The 22149-nt window shown below is 47.7% G+C and overlaps 1 protein-coding gene across 50 annotated transcripts in view; it reads right to left on the bottom strand.

Moving 5' to 3' along the window:
• shot (dystonin-like protein short stop) overlaps positions 1–22149 on the bottom strand; it is an 805796-nt gene that overhangs the window by 103380 nt on the left and 680267 nt on the right. For 49 of the 50 annotated variants that reach the window (XM_076177258.1, XM_076177260.1, XM_076177256.1 and 46 more), the window contains 5 exons: positions 21117–21244; positions 8139–20775; positions 4283–4429; positions 3133–3711; positions 2397–2830 (listed from right to left, as the gene is read on the bottom strand). In XM_076177258.1, coding sequence (XP_076033373.1) covers positions 2397–2830; positions 3133–3711; positions 4283–4429; positions 8139–20775; positions 21117–21244 — 13925 coding nt within the window. The remainder of the gene's footprint in view (positions 1–2396; positions 2831–3132; positions 3712–4282; positions 4430–8138; positions 20776–21116; positions 21245–22149) is intronic. The other variant, XM_076177209.1, reaches the window with a different exon arrangement.

Genomic DNA, 22149 nt, shown 5'->3' with positions numbered 1-22149 from the left:
TGAATAGGGTATTTTGTTGTCAAACACGTTTGACAAACATGTTTGACAACCAAATACCCCATTCACACGGTCAAACATAACTTCAAACACCTGTTTGACAAACCGTTTGACCGTGTAAATGGCCCTTTATCCTACACCAGTGTTTCCCAACCTTTTTTCAGGCGACCCCAATATCCTCATAATATGACCGCGACCTACTAATCTATTTGTATACGTGTTGATATATATGACTAGTTGTTGACTGTAAAAACTAGGGCACAAGTATAATGAATATATGTGTTTGGTAATGTAAGGTTATAAAAGATAAAGTTAACATCATCATGGTTACTGTGTTTAGTTCATACCATTACGACGACGACGACGACGACGACGACGACGACGAAGAAGAAGAAGAAGAAGAAGAAGAAGAAGAAGAAGAAGAAGAAGAAGAAGAAGAAGAAGAAGAAGAAGAAGAAGAAGAAGAAGAAGAAGAAGAAGAAGAAGAAGAAGAAGAAGAAGAAGAAGAAGAAGAAGAAGAAGAAGAAGAAGAAGAAGAAGAAGAAGAAGAAGAAGAAGAAGAAGAAAATGGCGACTCTATGGTTGGGAAACAGTGTCCTAGACAGAGTCCTACACCTGGCATCACCTACCCCATGTTCTTCCACCTGCGTTACGTGGCCTGGCACACGAGACCACATCCTTCCTCCTCTCCACACTCCTCCTGTAATATTCCCATGCTCCACATGACACTTTTTACTCCCTCACACGTACAGAACTCACTTACAAAGGCGAGAAGCTTACACCAGGAGTCGCTCACCTCTACTCGAAGTCGTCACCATTCCCATTACTTCCTGTATTAAGTTCCTCCCCAGTCCCCTGTCTCCACCTAGCGCGATGATAGCAAGGGCAAGTGGTAGTCACCGGAAGCCTATAGGGACTAAGCCAGACCGTTCGTGATGTCGGCGTAGAGAGGAAACCGAAAGGGAGAGAATAGATCTTGTGGTCATACTCCAGAACCGCCCCCTCCCCCCCCAACTCAATGTAACACCCGACTACTGCAACCCCACGACTGCAGACCACTTCCATCGCATTGCCTCGAATCTCGCTTCAATGTTACTAAGTCCCCGAGCATCACTATCATGACTGCATTGTCCAGTTCCGTTTTATCGCGGCTGTTATCAGTTTCGAAGAGTATACACGTCATGATTTATATGTAGCAACCAACCACAAACACACACACACACTCTAGTCACGAGAAAAGTTGTCACCCGCAAGCTGTCACCCACTGCACGGCACCTGTTTCTTGGCACTCTGCCAGAGCCCGTCTACGTTTCTCACAGTGGCAGTGATGTCACCTGTGTGTCCCCCAGTAGCGACCTGCTGCGGTCAAGGACGTGCCACGTGCGACATGCTCGGGTCACCACCCAGCACTAGACCACAACACACAGACCTGGTCTAATAAGTAACATCCCACATTCACACAATCACCACCCGGAAGGTTCCTTTTCTTCATCTGGACACTTCGCACGAAATCTCTTCCCAGAGACTCGAGAAACCGAGGATCGCATGCAGGAGATATCCGGTGAGATGGGTTGATTGTCACGTGTTTTTTTTTCTGCGATACGTAGAGGCAGGATGGCTGAGTGGTGAGGTATGCCAACCGCTCCACATCTAACCAGTTCCCAACTCGTCACCACGTCAACACAATTTCAGGCATTTGTGATACGAAACCTAAGAATGTATAGGTCTCGATCTCATTCAGGCCCCGGGGTCGCCAAGCCTGATGACTAAGCGTCTTGCACGAGAGCAAGAGCATTTCTAAAACCGTCGAAGTCTTCCTTTGCAAGAACGAACTTGTTTTCCCTCGGACCCAAATATCCCTTGGGCCCTCCACGCGGACTAAAAAAAACACACCTAGAGTGGGACAAACCCCTTCAACACGAATGGATCACACTCCACAGCTTATACAGTAGGTGCTGGGCGATTCTATTCTTCAGAGGGGGGGAGTACCCCACCTCACCCACCCCGAGTCGAATATTAATCGATCAAAACCTTATCCATAGTGAGGTTTACCTCTCAACCGAATGGAATCGTCTTGTATTTTTCATCTGATGTTTTGGCACACATTCAATACACTGACAATATGCTAGGTTAGCACTCTTGGAGTATTATAATAATAATAACAACAACAACAACAATAATAATAATAATAATAATAATAATAATAATAAGATGATGATGAAGAAGGGAAAGATAAAGAAGAAACATGGAATAAAAGAAAATGAAGACAAATGAAGAAAAAAATGCCTAAAAAGAAAAAGAAATAAGAAGAAAAGGGAGAAAAAGAAGTAAAAGTAGAAAGAGATGAAGATGAAGAAAAACAAGTCGAAGAAGAAAAAAACCTTGGTTCCAGTACTCACTTTAGTTGCAATTCGATGGACGAGAGCCAAGTCATGAGAGAGTCTAGGCCTTCCTGCACACCCTGGCACTGCACCAGCGCCGTGTCCAGTTCGCGGCACCGCTCGGCCACACGCTCGGCGAGGACGTTGTACCTCTCATCAAGTTCCTCGGGAAGTATCAAGATCGCCTGCTGTTCGTCAGGGCTCAGCTCGCCCTCAAGAGCGCGAAGGAGCGCAGCAGCCGTCTGACGGCAGTTGTCGAATGTTCTCGACTGCGCGACGATGTCGTTGTTGAGAGCCTTGGCCTTGTCCAGTTGGTCTTGCACGGCCTTTGGCTCGGCACCGATGGCCTCCTGCAGGAGCCGGCTGGCCTTGGGCTCTACGTCCTTCAGCCACCTCGTCGCCTTCTCGACGGCTTCAGTGTAGTCGCGTTGTTTGTTGCCGACACTCGTCACCTGAAGGAGAACCAAGAGGAACCTATGTTAGTATCGATTGTGTCGAAGTGGGGCGACGCCCTTCTGACTGAAATATACCTCGAAGAATATATCAAATTTATCTATTTTACAAAGGACGCTCAATGGAGATATGGTACATCCACCCCTGGCCCATTGACATATTTCATCATTTTAGTTCGACCCACGTCCAGAAGACCGTATTCCCTAACACAATCTTTTGGCGTTAATTCGGAACAAATTTTACAGCGTTCAACAGAACTTCATAAACATGACCAACATTCACAGGAACCTAGACATCTCACCTTATCGACCAGCTTATTGGCCCTGGCCAAGAGGTCCTTGAAGTCAAGCGTGACCGTGTCGACATCCTCCTTCACCTGAGAGTCAGGGTTCGGGTACAAGGCCGAGTACCTCTCGGGCAGGGAGGCCCTGAAGGTGTTAACGATCCTGAGGTGTTCCTCAGACTCGTCGAGGAACTTCTGCGAAGCCATCGTGATGAACCGGAGATCCGCCTGGTGGGCGATGACGTCACCTAGGAAGTCCCGGCATCCTTGCTCGTGGTTCTTGATCTTGTTCAAATCCGAACACAGACGCTCCTTCTCCTCCAGGGTCTTATGCGCCTGCTTGAGCCACGTCTGGAAGAGGGCGATCTCCTTATCGTACTTGGTAAGTTCCTCCATGGCGGTGGTGAGACGGCGGTGGGTAGCGTCCGCTTGATCGACGCACTTGTCATAGCGAAGTTTCAAGCTAGAAGCGGCCTCATCCAACTCTTCCAGTTCCTCACGGGAGAGAGCATCGGTTCCTTGGGAAACGACCTGGCGAACGCCGTCCAGGCATGTGCCCAGAGGACGGAACATCTCGTCAAGTTCGTCTTTGATGGCCTAGAAGTAAATTAGATTACAATTGTTAATAACACATTAGACTCTTCATATGGTAACATAATTTGAACTATTCCACCATCTTACGGTCTGACCTTGATATATGCACACGTGTGTGTGTGTGTGTGTGTGTGTGTGTGTGTATGTGTGTGTTTCACCACCATGGTCTTGGATCACGTGTTAGACTCGCGATCAACAGCTATTTCCCTCCCGTAAGAGCTCAGAGCTCATATGTGACCGACCTATGGGTAATGCTGTAACCTTAAACGCACACCCAACTTCCCGCCCAAGAGTTGGAGTAACGACCCGCAGCGCAGCGATACTAAAATTATTTCAACCCTGGGCGGGGTTCGAACCCGGACCGCCGTAGTGGCAGCCAGGAACTCTACCACTGCGCCACGGGTCGTGTGTGTGTTGTCTATGCATAATCCTGTTTATTATGAATCCTATTGCATAAAAAAAAAATCAGAATTTCTATTTTACCGGAGTGATAATGAGCAAATAATCACATACTAACGTCATCCAATCCTGAGCATCCAAGAATCTCCCGCCAAAACTTATATGCCCTTCTTACCTTGACGATATTGATTTGATTGCGGAGACCGTTGGCGCTCTCACTGACGACTTCTTGCTCTGCCAGACGCCTCTCAACCTCACTGACGGTGTCGACAAGGACGGCGATAGTAGAATCACACTGTTTGTATTTTTCCACCATTGCTTGCTGCAAACACACACCCAGGACGGAACCAAACAATTAATACTTCGAAAAGACGAGGAAAGTCTTACCGAACGCAGTTTTTTTTTTTTTATTGATTTTAATTTCATGAGATTTATTTGGTGAATATGATTACGTATAGCCAATCATAATTTCAGCACAATAAGGATTTAATTTTCTCATAATACACGTACTACCAATGGATCAAATACTCACGCAATTACTTTTTCTTTTTTTTTAGTAACAAATGCTAACAATACAGTTAATTTCTCAAACCATAAAGATACTCGTAAACGATTAGGGACAGACGGTAAACAAACGAACATAACATGAGAAAAATACAAGCGTTTCCCATGCACAGAGGGTGGGAGAGGAGCTCAGTGAAAAGGAAAAAGAATAGTGGAAAGAAATTAAAATTACATATATAATATTAAATCAAGAAAACAAAAAAAGGAAAATAACGAAAACATTCTGGTCGTTAGTAATGTCAGCGCTGAGGTGTGATGGTTGATTGTGTATGAACATGATGATTGATGGGGAGAGTTGATGGGGGTAATGGCGGATGAATATGGAGAGCGCGGTCACGTGACATCTGTGGGCGCGGAAGGGGCAGAAGCCAAGCGCCCAACAAGCGAACAGATGATGAAATTTGTTGGGTCAGACTTGCCGCGGTGCTCAAGCAAGTAATAGATTAAAAATAATAATGCAGTGGGAAGAATAGAGAATAAATAAAACAGTATATAATCATAAAATAAGGATACGACAAAATCATTATATGATTATATTGCAAGGTAAGGTGCAAGTCAGTAAAATTAAAATAAATCATAAGGGAAAGTATATAAAATGAAGGTAAAGAAAATGTGGTCCCTTCTATACATGGAAAATGGGAAATTGGTGCGTATTTGTATATACACACATGCACATAATGTGCACAGAAACATACACACACGCACTCGCACACACATACGCACGCACACTTTAGTGCATATAAACATTCTATTTACATATATAACTAGAACATTCACACAATTACATACGCACAATCGCGCGCAAATGACTAGATAATTCCATACATATATACACACATACAAAAGTTTATATGTATAACAATATACATATAATCATTGTGTGCTGTAGATGTGTATATAGGGGTGATTGATATACTGGGAGAAATGATGAGAGAGGGGGGACTTTAAGTAAAGACGAAATAGGATACAGAAATATGAAAAGAGAATAAGTATAGAGAATGATGAGAAAAGAAAACTAGAAGAGTTTTCTAACATGTTCTTGTCCCTAATTAATATAAATCTTTTAACGACAGTACCGTACTACATTACATAAACTGGATTAATTACAAATCGTTAATCGTTTTTATAACTAATACTTTCACTAGTTAGTTAACGTCTATGTGGTATTAATACAACTAAGTGAAAATACTACGATAAAAATAAATACTGATTCTACTCTACGCCATGGGCTGTGGTTGGAACCTCCACACCAACAATAAATCAAACATGCTAACATGTTTAAAACTTATTGTGATATATTTAACGCTTCGTTCACTAAGGTTCAACACAGGCTCGAAACAAAACAACATCAAAGCGCGAAAATGCCATAGGGTTTGATTCTTTGATTCAAAATTTCAAAAGTAACGGTTTCCTAGCAAGCCGACGACTTCGACAATGTCGTCGGTGGCTCGAGTGACGAAAACGACGACAATGACAGGATTGTGTAGAGAAATCATTGGAAGGGGAATGGTAAAGGATGGATGAGGAGGAGGAGGAGGAGGAGGAACGAGGAAGAGGTGGGAAGGAGTAAGAGGGAAGGAGGAGGTAACAAAGAAGGAAGAGGAAGAAAACGAGAGAAATGAATAGGAGGACGGGGAGAAAATAGGAAGAGAATGAAGAGGATGATGAGGAAATGGTGAAGGAAGAATATTACTAGCTGCAGTAGCAACAAGGGGGGTGAGGGGGAAAGAAAAGAGAGAAAAAGAGGACGGGGGAAGAGAAGATGAGGTTGAGAAGGGAGTGGACGAGGAGGAAGAGAAAGGAGAGGAGGAGAAGGAAGAAGAGGAGGAACATGATAAGGTTGCAAACAAGAAAGCCAACAAAGAGGAAGAGGACGAAGAAGAGATGAAGAGAAAGTGAAGGCGACGGAGTTATAATAGTACTGTAATATATTTTCACGCGGGTAACCTGAGTTTCTATCTTTGAGGATAGTGACGAATTCTCGTCACGGAAGTAGAGACAGAGATAGATGATGTGGGTAAAAGAAACGGGTGATTAAAGTTAAACGGTGAGCAGCATTTTCTTTATATGGAGATGAGACCACAATAACAAAAAACACTGTGTGACTGCGGTCCATAGGGGCGTCATCAAAGTCCCTAAAGTATTGACTGCATAGAGCTTATGCAGCCAATACCTCCCTTAAGGGAAACGAAGGGAGATAAAGGAGGGAAGAGGGGGGGAGAGGAGAGGAGGGGAGAGGAGAAGAGGAAAGAGTCGAAGCGGGCAACAAGATCCCGTTAAAGAAGTTATCACATTGGTCAATTTTTCCTCCGACAGTTAGAGCAGATTTGCATTGGGTTTTAGGAAAACTAGACCAGTGTGATATCCCCTTATGGCTGTAGACAGTACTGTGATAGCGAGTGGAAGGCGATACAGTCAGGACAAGTGTCAGGACACCCATATTAAAAAAAACAAGACTCATATAAACCACAGCATAAACGTAGTACGTGACAGCAAGCTGAGGCAGTCATATAGGCCTGCTTGAAGAATATTCAAAATCACATTCCAGAAATCAATAAAGAGACAACATGCAGCTGTTGTTCACTGAATTCAGGAACAGCTGCAAAAGAACGGCATTCTAGAAAAAATAAAATAGATGCTTGCCATGCTTAAAGTATCCAAATGCATTTGAATAAACAGTATGACATAAAAAGGGGCATTTCTGGAGTGGTAAACGAGTCCATAAGTTAACCAGAGATGCATGAATGGCTTTATAAATTAAAAAAAAAAATCGAAAGCTTGCTTAGGGTAGAGGAACTAAAGCTTCCTTTTTCTCTGCAGCCATACATGAGAACTTATCAATAAAAACATATTTCTGCAATAAAAGAAAACAAATGAAAAAGGTGGAAACTCAATACACCGATGGAACATAAACGGGCTTGGCTTTTAGTTGGTTAGTACCCATATAATCTTAGCCTCACACCAGCTATTTATCTCATAGTTGTTGGATTTAAGCGGGGAGAGAGGGTAAACATACGCGTTCTTGGACCCCTTATACAGCGTTAGACACCCGAAATTGGCGTACCACAACATACCTAAGCACATTCATACCCTATCCATACTGAAGGCACAAGTGAGACTACAAGCGGGGTTACCATGATGCACAGTACAAGTTACCAGTAGCAACGCTTTTTATGGGTGCAACCACTTGTATATGGCATTAGTAGTAATAGTAGTGGCAGTAGTAGTAGCAGCAGCAACAACAGTGGCAGTATTATTTCTTAGTGATGTGGTAGAGGTGTCATTAAAAACTGTACTGTAACCAAATCATACTGTGGCTGTGGTGACAACAAAGTAGTAACAAGGTGGTTGGTGGTAGTAGTTAAAAAAAATACTGTGAGGGGGCCACACAGATGCCCAGGCGTCTAATGAACAAGATACATCGGGAAGCGTCAGGGATGTGGCACAAGGAAAGGGGCGTGGCTTACCCGCGCCTGCGCAGTGAGCAGGTAGCCTCGGTCCCGCGCCTCAGGTAAGGCGTAACGGGCGCCTTGTGCGGATGTGTCCACCACTACGCCGGCACTGCCATCCACCACTCCGGAAGACACAGCCTCCAGAAGACCTGTGATATTCCCACTTGCAGGGTTCTTGACCATTGTGGTAGTCGGGTCTACAAGCCCACAATCAAAAGCCTCCTGTAACGTCACAACTTTGTCTTCAAGCGGATTGTGGAATTTGCCCGTCTCCGGTTGATACAACCCGAAGGACAGGGCATCCAGAAGGGCAAGACCCCGGCGAGGGGTCACTAGCAACCCTGCGTCAAGAGCGGCCTGCAGGTTGAGGAGGCGACTGCTGACGGTGTCCAGCACCAGTCCCTTCTCTACTACCAAGACGTCATATTCGATGGCTTCGATAAGCATCAGAAGGCGTCTTCTCCTTGTGTCTTTGATTACAGCGGACTTCGGGTCAATGAGGCCAAGCTTACACGTTTCCTTAAGTGTGAGGACTTCCTTGGACTTCGGGTCCGTGAACATGCCCGTCTCGAGGCTGAGGTATCCTTTGTCTACAGCATCGTCGAAGGTCAGAGGCTCGCGTAGGAACACCAGGGTCCCTTGATCGAAAATGATGCACAGCGTCTTGATGGTTCCCGTCTGAGGGTCCACCATGGCTTGCTTCTTCAGGTCAATCAGACCCTGACCCAACGCAATTCTGAGGGTCTTCAGCCTTCCGGTGACAGGATCCTTGATCACAGCAGAATCGGGATCGATGAGTTCAAAGCGGACAGCCTCCTCCAGCGTGTAAGTTATACCCGAACGAGGATCGGTGTAGATTCCACTCACTAAGTCGAGAGCTCCATCACGGACGGCTTCCATGAAACTGATCGGCTTGCTCACTGTGATGATGAGGCAGCGTTCGTAAGCGATGTCGATAGTGTACACGCGTTTTGTCTTCGGGTCTGTAACCAGTCCCTTAGGTGCGTCAATGTCCTTGTCTTCGATGGCAGCACGGATGCTCTTCAGGGAGTCATCGATGGGGTTCTTGAACGCTGTCGTGTTTCCGTCGATAACCCCGTGTTCGATGGCCTGTGCCAGGTCCATCTTGTCACCCACGGCAGGGTCCACGAACCTAGCGGTTTCTGGAATATACATGTTGTACTTCAGGGCCTCCTCGAGTGTCAGTGGCCGTCTGGGGGTTACGATCAGATACCTTTCCACGGCTTGCTGGAAGGTGAGTCTCTCCTTGGTTTTGGGCATGACGTATCGTCCCTGGACATCATCGACGAGTCCTTCGTTGACGGCACTGGGGAGTTTAAGAAACCGTGGAGCAGCTGCGTCTCTGATGATGGACTGCGAGGTAAGGATGATCTCCTGCTTACAGGCGTCCTTCAAGGTGAGCTTCCTACCCGTCGCAGGATGAATGATTCTTCCTGTGTCAGGCTCGCAGAAGCCCTTGGTGACAGCTTCGTATAGGTTCAAGGGCTTCTCGATGTCGAGAATCATCCCGTGCTCAAGAGCTTCGACGAGACTCAGTGCGCAACCTGATTTCGGATCGTTGAACTTGCCCAGTCGTCGGTCGATGATACCCCTTCGGCATGACTGTCCTAGGGAGAGGACGGACGAGGTATCAGGGTCCCAGTAGCAGGGCAGCGTTGGGTTGACGACGAGCCGTCTCATGGCCTCGTGAATAGTGATCTTCTTCCCCGTATTGTGGTCCTTCACCTTTCCGGTGTCTTCGTCATAGAGCCCCTGATGGATGACTCTCTGCAGTGACATGGCGATCTTACTGTCTATGATCAGCAACAGCTCGTATGCCTCAAGTAGAGTGTGCACCGTTCCGGTCTCGAAGTTCTTCACGGTGGCATTCTCCCCATCTATCAATCCGATCTCTATTGCTTCCCTCAAGTTGACTTTCTTCAACCAACCACTCCTCGTGTCCTTCACGTGCGTCGAGTCGGGATCAACGATGTGGTATGTGATCGTCTCGATCAAGGTTATCCACTCCCCTGTGCGTGGATTGAGGAACCTTCCCTTGCTGTCGTCATACAGTTCCTTGATTATGGCTTCGGATAGAGGCATAGGAGGGTGAGCTTCCACCAATACATCCTGCTCAAACGCTTCGCTAAAGTTGAGTTTAGCAGTTCCGTACTTGACAGTTCCAGCCTTAGTGTCGACCTGGCATTCGGCAACACCGTGGTTGAAACTGATCAACTGTCTACCGACGGGTTCTCGGACCAAAGTCGTGCTTGGATCGATCAACCCGCTACGGATGGCGCGGCCAACCGTCAACTGTTCACCCGATGTAGGGCTCGTGATCCTACACGTGGTCGTGTTATAAATGCCTTTACAAACGGCTTCGTAGATGGTGAACTTTCTCCTAGGTTCTACAAGGATTCCTTTGTTAAGTGCCTCGTCTAAACGTACCATTGAGCCCGTGTCTGGGTCTCTGTAGGTACCAAGGACAGGGTCGATAAAGCCTTTGTCAATGGCTCGTTCCAATGTGAGGATATCCCCAGTGCGAGGATCCTTCATAATTACGGTGTCAGGGTTAATCAAACCTCGTGCGATGGCGTCTTTGATGGTCAGCTCCTCTGTCCCGATGTTGAGAAGCCCTGATTCGGGATCGTACAGTCCCTCTTCTAACAGTTCCTGGATGGATCGCGGTCCCTGTGCTCTGATCAGGTGACCACGACTCACAGCCACATCGAGTGTCATGATATCTGGGTGAACAAGAGTCCCGTCTTCCCCGTTCATGATGCCTTTGGATAGGGCCTCGTCAACAGTCAAGACGTCATCACCGTCCTTGACTCGACAGCCTGTGCCCTCGACCAGACCCGACGACAGGGCAGAACTCAATGACACCTCGTCTCCTTCAGCAGGATCGTAGAACTTCCGTGTCTCAGGGTCGTAGGCTCCCTTAAGGATGGCGTCAATAAGCGGGAGTGTTACATGGTGTGTAATGATCAACTGCTGTGCAACAGCTTCCTCAAAGGTGATGAAAACGTTCCTCAGGGTATTCTTCAGTTTTCCATTCTGGGCGACGACAAGATCAGAAGCCAAGGCGTCTTCCATCGTGATATACTTCCCTGCTTTGGTGTCTTTGCATTCCGTAATAAACGAGTCAACAATGCCACGCTTTATGGCTTCGTCAATATCCACGGACTGTTTCATCAGTGTGTCTTTGATGAGACCTGTGTCTGGGTTGTAAAGGCCCTTCTTCACGACAGCGACCAAGGACATGGGTTTCCTTGACCCACCGAGGATTCCCTTATTCAATGCTGCATTAAGATCGATCTCACAACCGTTCTCAGGATCGGTGTATGTTCCTGTCTCAAGATCAACAATGCCAGATTCTATGGCTTCTTTCAGAGGAATGCTGTCGTCGTTCTTAGGATCACGGATAAGAATAGACGACGGGTCGATCTGGCCTTCCTGGATCGCCTCCTGGAAAGTCTTCGTCTTCCCTGTGGCCGGGTCGGTGAAGGTTCCAGAGGTGGGGTTCAGAAGGCCACTCGTAATGGCATCTTCAATCTTTATTGCTGTTGGTTTTTCCTTTGTGGGCTCTTTGGCTTTATCAGGTTCATCAGCTCTCACGATGTCCTTGGACTTATCCGCTTCCTCTGGCTTCGACTCCTTAGCCTTTTCCTGGTCCTCGACCTTCTTCGGCTCCTTGTCCTTCTCTTCTGTTATTTTCTCTGGTTCCTTGGCCTTTTCAGCTTCTGTCATCTTCGCTAGCTCCTTGGCTTTCTCAGGTTCAGTTACCTTTTCTGGTTCCTTGAGTTTTCCTGGCTCCTTGGCCTTCTCTAGTTCCTTGGCTTTCTCTGCATCTATCGCCTTCTCTAGCTCCTTGACCTTCCCCAGTTCCTTGGCTTTCTCCGGTTCCTTGGCCTTCTCTGGTTTCTTGGCTTTGTCGGGTTCAGGTTCACCTGCCTTTACTAAGCCCAGTTTCGTGGCTTCAAAGAAATCTACGTCTTCTCCGGAGTTGGGATCCTTGGTACGGCCAGTCTCCGGATCAACGATGCCATTTCTGATGGCCTCCGCAAGCGGCAAATATTCTTTAGTCGCTGGATCTTTGACTAATGTCGCCTCAGGGTCGATCACGTCTTGCTGAACAGCCTCTTCAAATGTCATAGGTTTCTTCGTCTTGGGATCGATGAATTTGCCATTCTCTGGGTCATACTGTCCCTGACTGGCTAAGATTTGAGGGTCAAGTTTCTGGACAATTTCCACGATGGTTGTCACTTCCTCAATGATCCAGACTTCAGTTCTGCAACGGATTTCAATGACAGACTGAAGGGTAAGAAGTTTGTCTTTATATGCTTTTCTGAGAGAGTACTTCTTACCATTGGAGGGGAAGAGTACTGTGCAATGATCAACGTGAATGAAATTTCCTTCAATAGCTGTTCTCAGGGTCATTTTCTGTCCAACTTCAATAGGCGGTAGTGGCATGCCTTCTTCAAGTGGCATCGACTCCTGCATAAGTATTTCTTCTGCAGATATTTGTTCGTAATACACATATTCCTCTTCGATGACAGTTGTAGTTATAGTCTTTCTGGCAGGTGATGGTGACTTCTTCATCTTCTGTCTTGCTCCTTTGATTACCTCCTTGACAGCCATTCCTGCCAGTACAGGAGCTCCTATGACAGCAAGAAGGCCGAGCTTGACAGCATCCTTGACTTTCACCTTGGTACCTGACTGAGGGTCAAGGAAGTCTCCAGAATCCACTTTTATGATTCCCTTGTCAACAGCCTCTCTCGTTGATAAAGCCGTCCCCGCCTTCGTGTCGTATACCACAGCATCAGGGTCGATAATACCCTTGTCGATAGCTTCTTCTAGATCCAGAAGCTGCCCTGACTTCGGATCTTTGAATTTGCCAGACTTTTCATGGTAGATGGTAGAGAACGCCTGCATGATGTTGATCTTGGACGTCACTTCCCTGGAAGGTTCTTCTGTGTCCATGGGTTCCACAAGACCCCGTTGTATTGCCTTGTCAATGGGTACAACATTCATCGTCGTGGGGTCTTGGAATGTCCCAGCCGCAAAGTCGATATAGCCTCTTTCGACGGCTTCTCGGAAGGTAAGCTTGCTTCCCTTGAAGGTATCTATAGTTTCCTCGATTTCTTCAACTACCCCACGTTTCTTGGCCTCCTCGAGTGGCATGACTTCCCCTGTTCGTGTGTTTTTGACTTCGTCGGGACCAACAATGACATGATTGGGGTCAACCCGCATCGTCTTGGTAGTGATAGTCTGGAATGACTTCATCGTTTCAGTAACCGAAGTTACCTCCTCCGAGATATCGTCACCAGAGACAACTGTGGTCATGGGTTTGATCTGAAGGAGACCAGACTCCACTGCGTTTTCTACGGGAAGCTCATCCCCTGACTTCGGGATGATGAACACACATTTCTTGGTGTCAATGAGTTTGCAGTCAAGAGCCTGAGTCACTTGGACACTATCCGGGCGTATGGGAGTCGGAAGGGCGAGGAGGAAATCGTTCTCGATGGCCTTCTTAATGTGCTGCCGCTGACTCGTGATGGGATGGACGATCTCCTTGGACTCTGCATCAACAAGACCGCGCTGAAGAGCCACAGGGAAAGTCATCCCAAGAGGAGGCAGCCAATCGACTCTAGCCACGGCCGGAGTAACGAAGACGTCCTTCTTGTCCACTGCTTCCAGAATGGATACGTAATTCCCGTCTTTGGTCTTCACCTCACCAGTGTTGGGGTCGATGAGACCTAGCCGAAGGGCGTCTTCTAACGTCTGAGTACGTCTACTGTTGGGTTCTAATACCTGTGAAACCGGATCGATGATGTCACACATTAATGCTTCTTGGAGAGTTAGCGTCACTCCAACTTCTGGGTGGATGATGCGCTGGGTTTCCCGGTCCAGAAGACCCTGGGAGATCACTTCGGGAAGGGTGATGCTCCTTCCGACGGGTACCAACACATTCCCAGTCTCGGAGTCTAAAACACCTCGGTTAATCGCTTCCCGTATGGTGAGTGGTTCTCCTCGTGAGACATCCACGACAGCCCCAGAGTCTCCATCGATTCGCTTCAGCTCCAGAGCTTCCTCCAAAGACAAATGTTCTCCAGCAGGACCTACGAAGTTGTCAGGGTTCTCAAGAATACTAGCGGTGTTCTCGTCCAAGACACCTTTAGCCGCTGCCTGTTTGGGTTTCATAGACTTCCTACGCACTTTCTGAAGGCGAACTGGTTTACCCTCATGGTCTGGGCTCGGAAGCGACTTTGCACGACCAATCGCCACGCTGAACTTGGGTTCGGTCGTAACCCTTTCTCGGGTCTTCTCAGCTAGGGTCATCTTCACCCTTGTGTCTTCCTCGTCACCCTCTGGCCGAGCGGCAACAGATACTTTACCTTCCGCGCCTTCTTTCGGACTAGAAGGTTCCTTCCGGTCTGCATCAGGCTCGCCCTCTTCTTCTGGCACATCTTTCGTGGGGGACGGTCTCTTTTCTTTTGATGGAGACACTCGCTGATCACCCTTCTCAGGTGATCTTCGGGATGCATCATCTAGCGATCTAGGTTCACCTTCAGGAGTACCTTTAGTGGGCGACTTCTTCCCTTCGTCCGAAGGAGATGTGGGGCGTCGGTCCTCTGGCTTCGTTTCCTTGACTGGAGACCCAGCTTTGGGAGCCACTGCCGGCGAGACATCTTCAGGGGTCCTTGGCTTTCCTTCGGCATCAACTTCCTTCACAGGAGACTTCTGTCTGACAACAGGTGCCACCCCAGATTCGGTGATGTCAGGTACATCGGAAGTTTCTTTCGGTAATGAGGCACGGGGTTCCTTTGTTGGTGAAACTCGGTCATCCTTGGTTGGTGAAACTCGATCCTCCTTTATGGGTGAAACTCGATCCTCCTTTGTTGGTGAAACTCGAGCATCCTTTGTCGGTGAAACTCGAGCATCCTTTGTTGGTGAAACTCGATCCTCCTTGGTTGGTGAGACACGATCGTCCTTGATCGGTGAAACTCGATCCTCCTTGGTTGGTGAAACACGATCGTCCTTGGTTGGTGAAACTCGATCCTCCTTGGTTGGAGAAACACGATCATCCTTGGTTGGTGAAACTTGAGCATCCTTTGTTGGTGAAACACCATCCTCCTTGGTTGGTGAAACTCGAGCATCCTTTGAGGGAGAAACACGATCTTCCTTGGTTGGTGAAACACGATCCTCCTTGGTTGGTGAAACTCGAGCATCCTTTGTGGGTGAAACACGGTCTTCCTTGGTTGGTGAAACTCGAGCATCCTTTGTGGGAGAAACACGATCTTCCTTGGTTGGTGAAACACGATCCTCCTTAGTTGGTGAAACTCGAGCATCCTTTGTAGGTGAAACACGGTCTTCCTTGGTTGGGGAAACTCGATCATCCTTTGTGGGTGAAACTCGAGCATCCTTTGTTGGTGAAACTCTATCCTCCTTGGTTGGTGAGACACGATCCTCCTTGGTTGGAGAAACACGATCATCCTTGGTTGGTGAAACTCGAGCATCCTTTGAGGGTGAAACACGATCCTCCTTGGTTGGTGAAACTCGGTCATCCTTGGTTGGTGAAACTCGAGCATCCTTTGTTGGTGAAACACGATCCTCTTTGGTTGGTGAAACACGATCCTCCTTGGTTGGTGAAATTCGAGCATCCTTTGTTGGTGAAACTTGATCCTCTTTGGTTGGTGAAACACGATCCTCCTTAGTTGGTGAAACTCGAGCATCCTTGGTTGGTGAAACACGATCCTCCTTGGTTGGTGAAACTCGGGCATCCTTTGTTGGTGAAACTCGAGCATCCTTGGTTGGTGAAACACGATCCTCTTTGGTTGGTGAAACTCGATCGTCCTTGGTTGGTGAAACTCGATCGTCCTTGGTTGGTGAAACACGAGAATCCTTGGTTGGTGAAACTCGAGCATCCTTGGTTGGTGAAATTCGATCGTCCTTGGTTGGTGATACACGATCATCCTTTGTTGGTGAGACACGAGCCTCCTTTGTTGGTGATACACGGTCTTCCTTTGTGGGTGAAACTCGGTCATCCTTGGTTGGTGAAACTCGGGCATCCTTTGTGGGAGAAACACGATCCTCCTTGGTTGGTGAAACTCGAGCATCCTTGGTTGGTGAAACTCGAGCATCCTTTGTTGGTGAAACTCGAGCATCCTTTGTTGGTGAAACATGATCTTCCTTGGTTGGTGAAACACGGTCGTCCTTGGTTGGTGAAACACGAGCCTCCTTGGTTGGTGAAACACGAGCCTCCTTGGTTGGGGAAACTCGCGTCTCCTTGGAAGGACGTGGCTCTCCGGTTGGCGACATACGCGAGTCTTTCGTTGGTGATGCGCTGGTCTCACTGACTGGTGACACCCGACTGTCTTTTGTGGGAGAAACACGGGAGTCCTTGGTTGGAGAAACTCGAGAGTCCTTAACTGGAGAGACACGATCTTCTTTTGGTTCCTTTGTGGGTGACTCCTCCCGTAGCCCCTTCACAGGAGAACGCGGAGTGGCTTCTTTTTCGGGTGATCTTTGCTTAGAGGGCGACTCTGGTTTGGTGTCTTGGATCTTGCGTTCACTTTCGTCCTTGACTGGAGAGTGTTTTCTGGGGGATGTAGTCACAGGGGATTCTTTATCTGGTGAAGTTTTAACGGGTCGTTCCTTCACTGGTGATCCTAAAGATGTGGGTCTCTCTGAACCATCCGAGAAGACCACATCCACATCTTCTGTCACCTCGAAAGTTCTAGTAACATCTTTGACTTCTACACCCTCACTAGGTACCATCTTTTTCTTTTCCAAAACTTTCTTCATTTCGTCGACTTCAGCCTGAGAAATGAGGCCTTCTTTGATGGCTTCCTCACCTGTCATTTCTCTGTCCGACTTTGGGTCAGTAACAATAACTGATGTTGTCACAACCGTTTGATCTTTAACACTCATTCCAGGTCTTATTCGATCACCATCCACGTCGCGACTCTGCGATTCCGAAACAATTTCCACGGTTTCTTCAATAACGATCTCCGTCCCAGTCTTGGGGTCTACTTTCTTGATTTTCTGTACACCTTTCTTTATGGCTGTCGCTGCTGCAACAGTGGCAATCACAGGAGCTCCTACGACGGCAGCGACACCGAGAATACCGTACTTAGCAGCATCTTTGAGCGAGAGCTTGCGTCCAGTCTTGTCTTTGTACTCTCCGGTGTCCTTATCCACGATGCCCTTGCGGATGGCCTCGCTCATGTTGAGGTCTCGTCCTGAGTAAGGATCTTTGACTTTCACCTTCGTAGGCTGAATCACCCCCTCTTTCACTGCAGTTACAATATCGACAACCGATCCGTCGTCTTTCTCGACTGTGCCTTCTGTTGGGTCATACTTCAGTCCTGGCTTCACTTCGACAGGTTGTGTGCTGACCACAGTCTCGTTGGTTCGTACCACCGTGAACTGTTTGACGCCCTCGGCTGGGTCAGTTCCCGAAACCTGGACCTTATCTGGTTGACCTTCCACTCGTGTGATCTGCAAGATACGCCCTGCTCCAGTATCGGTCGTTGTATCTGCATCTCCTCGATCCTTCAATATCACCTGCTTCTTGTTAATAGCCTCCTTCATGGTCACCCTTCGGTCACCGGTGTCTGGATACTTCCCAGTGGAATCCAGGAAATTCTTAGTCAAAGCTAATTGAAGGGAGATGAGTTTCTTCGTGTTCGGGTCAACTACTTCCGCTGAAGAGGAGTCGATGATTCCTAGTTTAATGCATTCTTCAAAACTCACGAGACGATCAGTTCCTGGAACAGTGAAGAGACCCATGACAGGATCGAAGAATTTTTGCTCGATGGCCTCTTTCAGGAACCAACCATCTGGAGGAAGCTCAACAATGCGAGTGCTTGACGAATAGGCACCAGTTGTAGTACCTGTGATAGACGTCCCTGACGATGTCAAATCTTCCAAAGCTTCAACGGCACTATCCACAGAATCAGCGGGGGATCTCAGTGGAGCCTTAGCCTTAGCTCGAGTCGGTGATGTCACGGCTCCGGGTTCTCCATCTTTGCGCATAATTTCACTGTACGACTCGTCGGATTTCAGTGGCGATTCAGGTCCAACACCACTGATGCCACTTGACTTCATTGGAGAATCAGATCGAGAATATGATTTCACAGGAGACTCTTGCCTCGATCTCGGACTTTTGATTGGTGAACCAGATCTTGAGTCTGTCTTACTTGAAACGTCACTTCTAAAGGACAGTATCTTCTCGGTGGAATCCGTCATGGTTGACGACATGATGAGTGTATCTGGCCTTGGGCTGGCCGACTTTAAGGGTGATGGAGTCCTAGAAACTGAGGACTCTGATCGGTCGTCTGGTGAGCCTGGACTCTTCTTGGGAGAGGTTGGCCTTGATGTCTTGGGCGACCCTGTACTTGGCCTGTCTTTTGTTGGTGAGAGTCTACCTTCAAATTTCGCTGTGAGAAGGCTAGTAATGGTTCCCTTACTAGGTGACCCTAGCGGGCTACGTAGCCTTGGTGATTCTCCCGGATCACCCTTGGTGGGACTCTTGGGAGGGGAAGCAGCTCCTTCCCTTTCTGGTGTTACGCTTTTCCTGGAAACCTTGGCAGGGAAAGTAGTAGCAAAGTCTTCCTGTCCTGGTGCGTGAAGTCTCTTCGGAGCATCTTTGCTTGGTGAGGTGGGCGTGCTTGCCGGACTACCAACCTCTCCTGGTTCCTTGGAGGGAACTCCCACTAGTCCCTTTTGAATGGCTTCCTCAATTGGAACGCTCTGTCCAGTTTGAGGATCGATGAAGAACCTCAAGGACTCATCAACAAATCCCTTGGACTTTGCTTCTTCCAGCGTGATTCTGGATTCTGTAGTGACAACCTCGGAACTCTTGACAGTGACATACCTCTTGATAGTCTTTGTGATGGTTGCAACCGTAACGGTTACATTGAGCAATCCTTTCAGGGTTGCGGCTCCCTGAGGAGTCAGCAAGTTTCGATTCACGGCCTCTTCAAGCGGGACTGGCTTTCCTGACGAAGGATCCAGGACCTGGCCGGTGTTTGGGTCAAGCCTGTCCTCAAGAACTGCAAACATAACCGTGAGCTCTTTACCGTCCTTGTCGTTTATGCCTATCTTCGTGTTCAAAGTATCAAATATCTGGGGCTGGATCAGCTTGGCAGCCACCGCTTCCTCCGGCTCCAGGGTACGGCCTGTACGCGTGTCATGGAACTGTCCTGTTTTGGGGTCGATGATCCCCTTGAGCAACGCCATGCGAAAACTGATGTAGTCCCCTGTCTCAGGGTCCTTAATGCCATCGATGTCGAATATGGTCTTGGTCGAGACAGAGGTAATAAGGCCTCGATTGATGGCTTCTGTGAGCGTCATAACATCACCCTTTTCCGTGTCCCGGTACTTGCCATCCGGGGTTATTACTGAATACATCAAAGCCTCGGGCAAGGTCAAGAAGGACTTTGTGGAAGTATCCTTAACAGATTTAAGGTCCACGTCCACGATGCCCTTACCAACAGCCTCCAGCAACGGAAGGGGATCATTCATGAGTGGATCTATGATTTTCCCACCCTCCAGCAACTTGAGATCGTGGCAGTCCTTAAGTGTGTATGGCCTGTAGATGAGCTGGTGCTGAACAGCCTCATTCATCATCAACTTCTCACCCGTCGTTTTGTTGATATATCTTCCTTGGTTCACATCCAAAATCCCGTCCGTCATGGCCTCACTAACAGTCATTTTGCAACCTGTTTCGACATTGACAACCTCCCTACAGTGCGACGCAATCATACCCTTCTGTACAGCCTCACTAAGAGAATATTTGCCTCCTGAATTCCTGTCCACTGCTTGTCCAGAGAAGGGCTCGATAAATCCTTGGTTGATAGCATCTGTCAGCGTCACTCCACCCGAGTCCACAACCGAAGGTTCGGCAGAAATGAAGCCCCTTGCAAAAGCTTCCGTTATGGGCATTTTTTCTCGCGTGCCCGGCTTTGTAAAGTCTCCAGTTTCTACATTAACGTAACCATCGACAACGGCTTGATAGAGAGATAGCGAAGCTAGCGATGACACACATAGTTGAGACAGAGTGCTTACCTTCTCCAAGAGGATGAATCCCTTCTTCATTGCCTCCTCCGGGGAAAGTAACTGCCCCGTGGCAGGGTCACGGAAGGACCCTTCCTCGGGACTGTAAATCCCCCGTCCTGCCGCCTCACTCAACGTGAGCTCTTTGCCCGAAGTTGGGTCCACGATCCCGCAGGGGGTTTGCAGGGCTTCAGACATCTTCGAACTTACCATTCCCTTTGAGACCGCATCCTCGTGGCTTATACTAGCGCCGGTGTCCGGGTTCCGGAACATACCGGTCGCTAGCACATAGATGCCACCGGCGATGGCTTGAGCAAGGGTCAGGCGTTCGCCCGTGACCGGATGAGTCAGCTGAGGACCCGAGAGGACGGACTTGGCCGCCTCGACGGGCGACAGCCGGCGGGTCGAGGTGGTTGTCGTGACGTGGAGAGAGGAACCTCCCCGCCTCGTCACAATATTACCATCGACCTCGTCAGTGTCTTCGAGCAGCTGCGTTGCAGAGGTGCGTTTCTGCAACGGCATCGTGCTCGTGATGGTAACCTCGGCCACGGACCGCGCGCTGACCTGCCCACCTTCCTCCGGACTGCTGCTGTGAGAGTTAACAATATATCAGTATTTAATAGATAAATTAAGGCCGGCCACACACGTGCAGTTTAAACTGACAGTTACAACTGTTCAGTTATAACTGTCAGTTGAAACTGCACGTGTGTGGGTATCTCAGTATCACCGAGATACCCACACACGTGCAGTTTCAACTGACAGTTATAACTGAACAGCTGTAACTGTCAGTTTAAACTGCACGTGTGTGGCCGGCCTACAATCTTCATCCTTGGCCTAAGACATAGTCTAAGATATTCTCTGACGTTGGTTCACGTGGACAAACGAGTTGTGATCTACAGAAGAAAGCTATCGTGTCACCGATCTACTTACATGGTAAAGGAGGAGGACGCACTGATGGGCTTGCCATGTTCATCGACAGCTTCGCCTCTCTCCGGGACAACAATCTGAGTCCGGAATGTCTTCTCGAGGCTGACTGGAGCTAGATCTTCCAGGCGGAACTGTCAGGGGAGAAGAAGGAGGTTAAGGACCGTGGGAAGCAAGCGACGGGATGCATAACGGTCATAATACACCCCACCCTCTCCAACTCCCCCTCCCCCGCCCGGGACATGATCACGACCATGCTGTGTATTGAGAGGGGTAGGGCAGATGTAGGTTGGTAGGAAGGAGTGTGAAGAAGGGAAATGACGATGACGATTCCCAAGTAACGAAAGGTGAACGAGCAAGAGCCGATGACGGATGGAGTAGGATGATAGGGGATGAAAGTAACGGAAATGAAGTGAAGGATAGTGGTGAGTGTGTACACTAGAAGTAAATTGAAGTTTCTGCAGTTTAGTTCATAACAAACTCGAGACTTTTGCCATTTAGACGTCTCGCTTGTCACCAAAAAATGGTGCATTCTTGAACAATAGCAAGACAGTCACTGTGATATACTATATATAAACCTGTAGTGTCTACATGCATACAAATTTTCTCAAGATTCTAACTTGAAAGTAAATTCTCCGAGCCGATTCACTATGGTCGGTCACACACACACACACACACATATATATATATATATATATATATATATATATATATAATATATAATAATTATATATATATAAGAATTATATATATATATATATAATAATTTTTTTTTTTTTTTTTTTTTTTTTTTTTTTACTTTCAATTTGCCGAGTACAGCACCCGGACGAGAACGGTCTGTCGATCGATCCAAGAACACATTATTCCCCGGTCCACCAGTCACCCGAGTCTATCATCCGGTAAGAATAAAGTAGTTGGTTTTCTACAGTTAGAGAATATTTTTCAATATTATTTTTTTCCTTAACGTCCATGCAAGCATCTGTGAGTACGTTCGGTTCTGGCCTCTTGGCGATTAGAATAGCTTTGGTTTGACCTTTTA

This window comes from Oratosquilla oratoria, chromosome 40, assembly GCF_046742065.1.
Source record: "Oratosquilla oratoria isolate Oo_2021 chromosome 40, ASM4674206v1, whole genome shotgun sequence".
In the NCBI taxonomy this organism is placed as follows: Eukaryota; Metazoa; Arthropoda; class Malacostraca; order Stomatopoda; family Squillidae; genus Oratosquilla; species Oratosquilla oratoria.
This window is presented reverse-complemented; position numbering and strand designations above follow the sequence as displayed.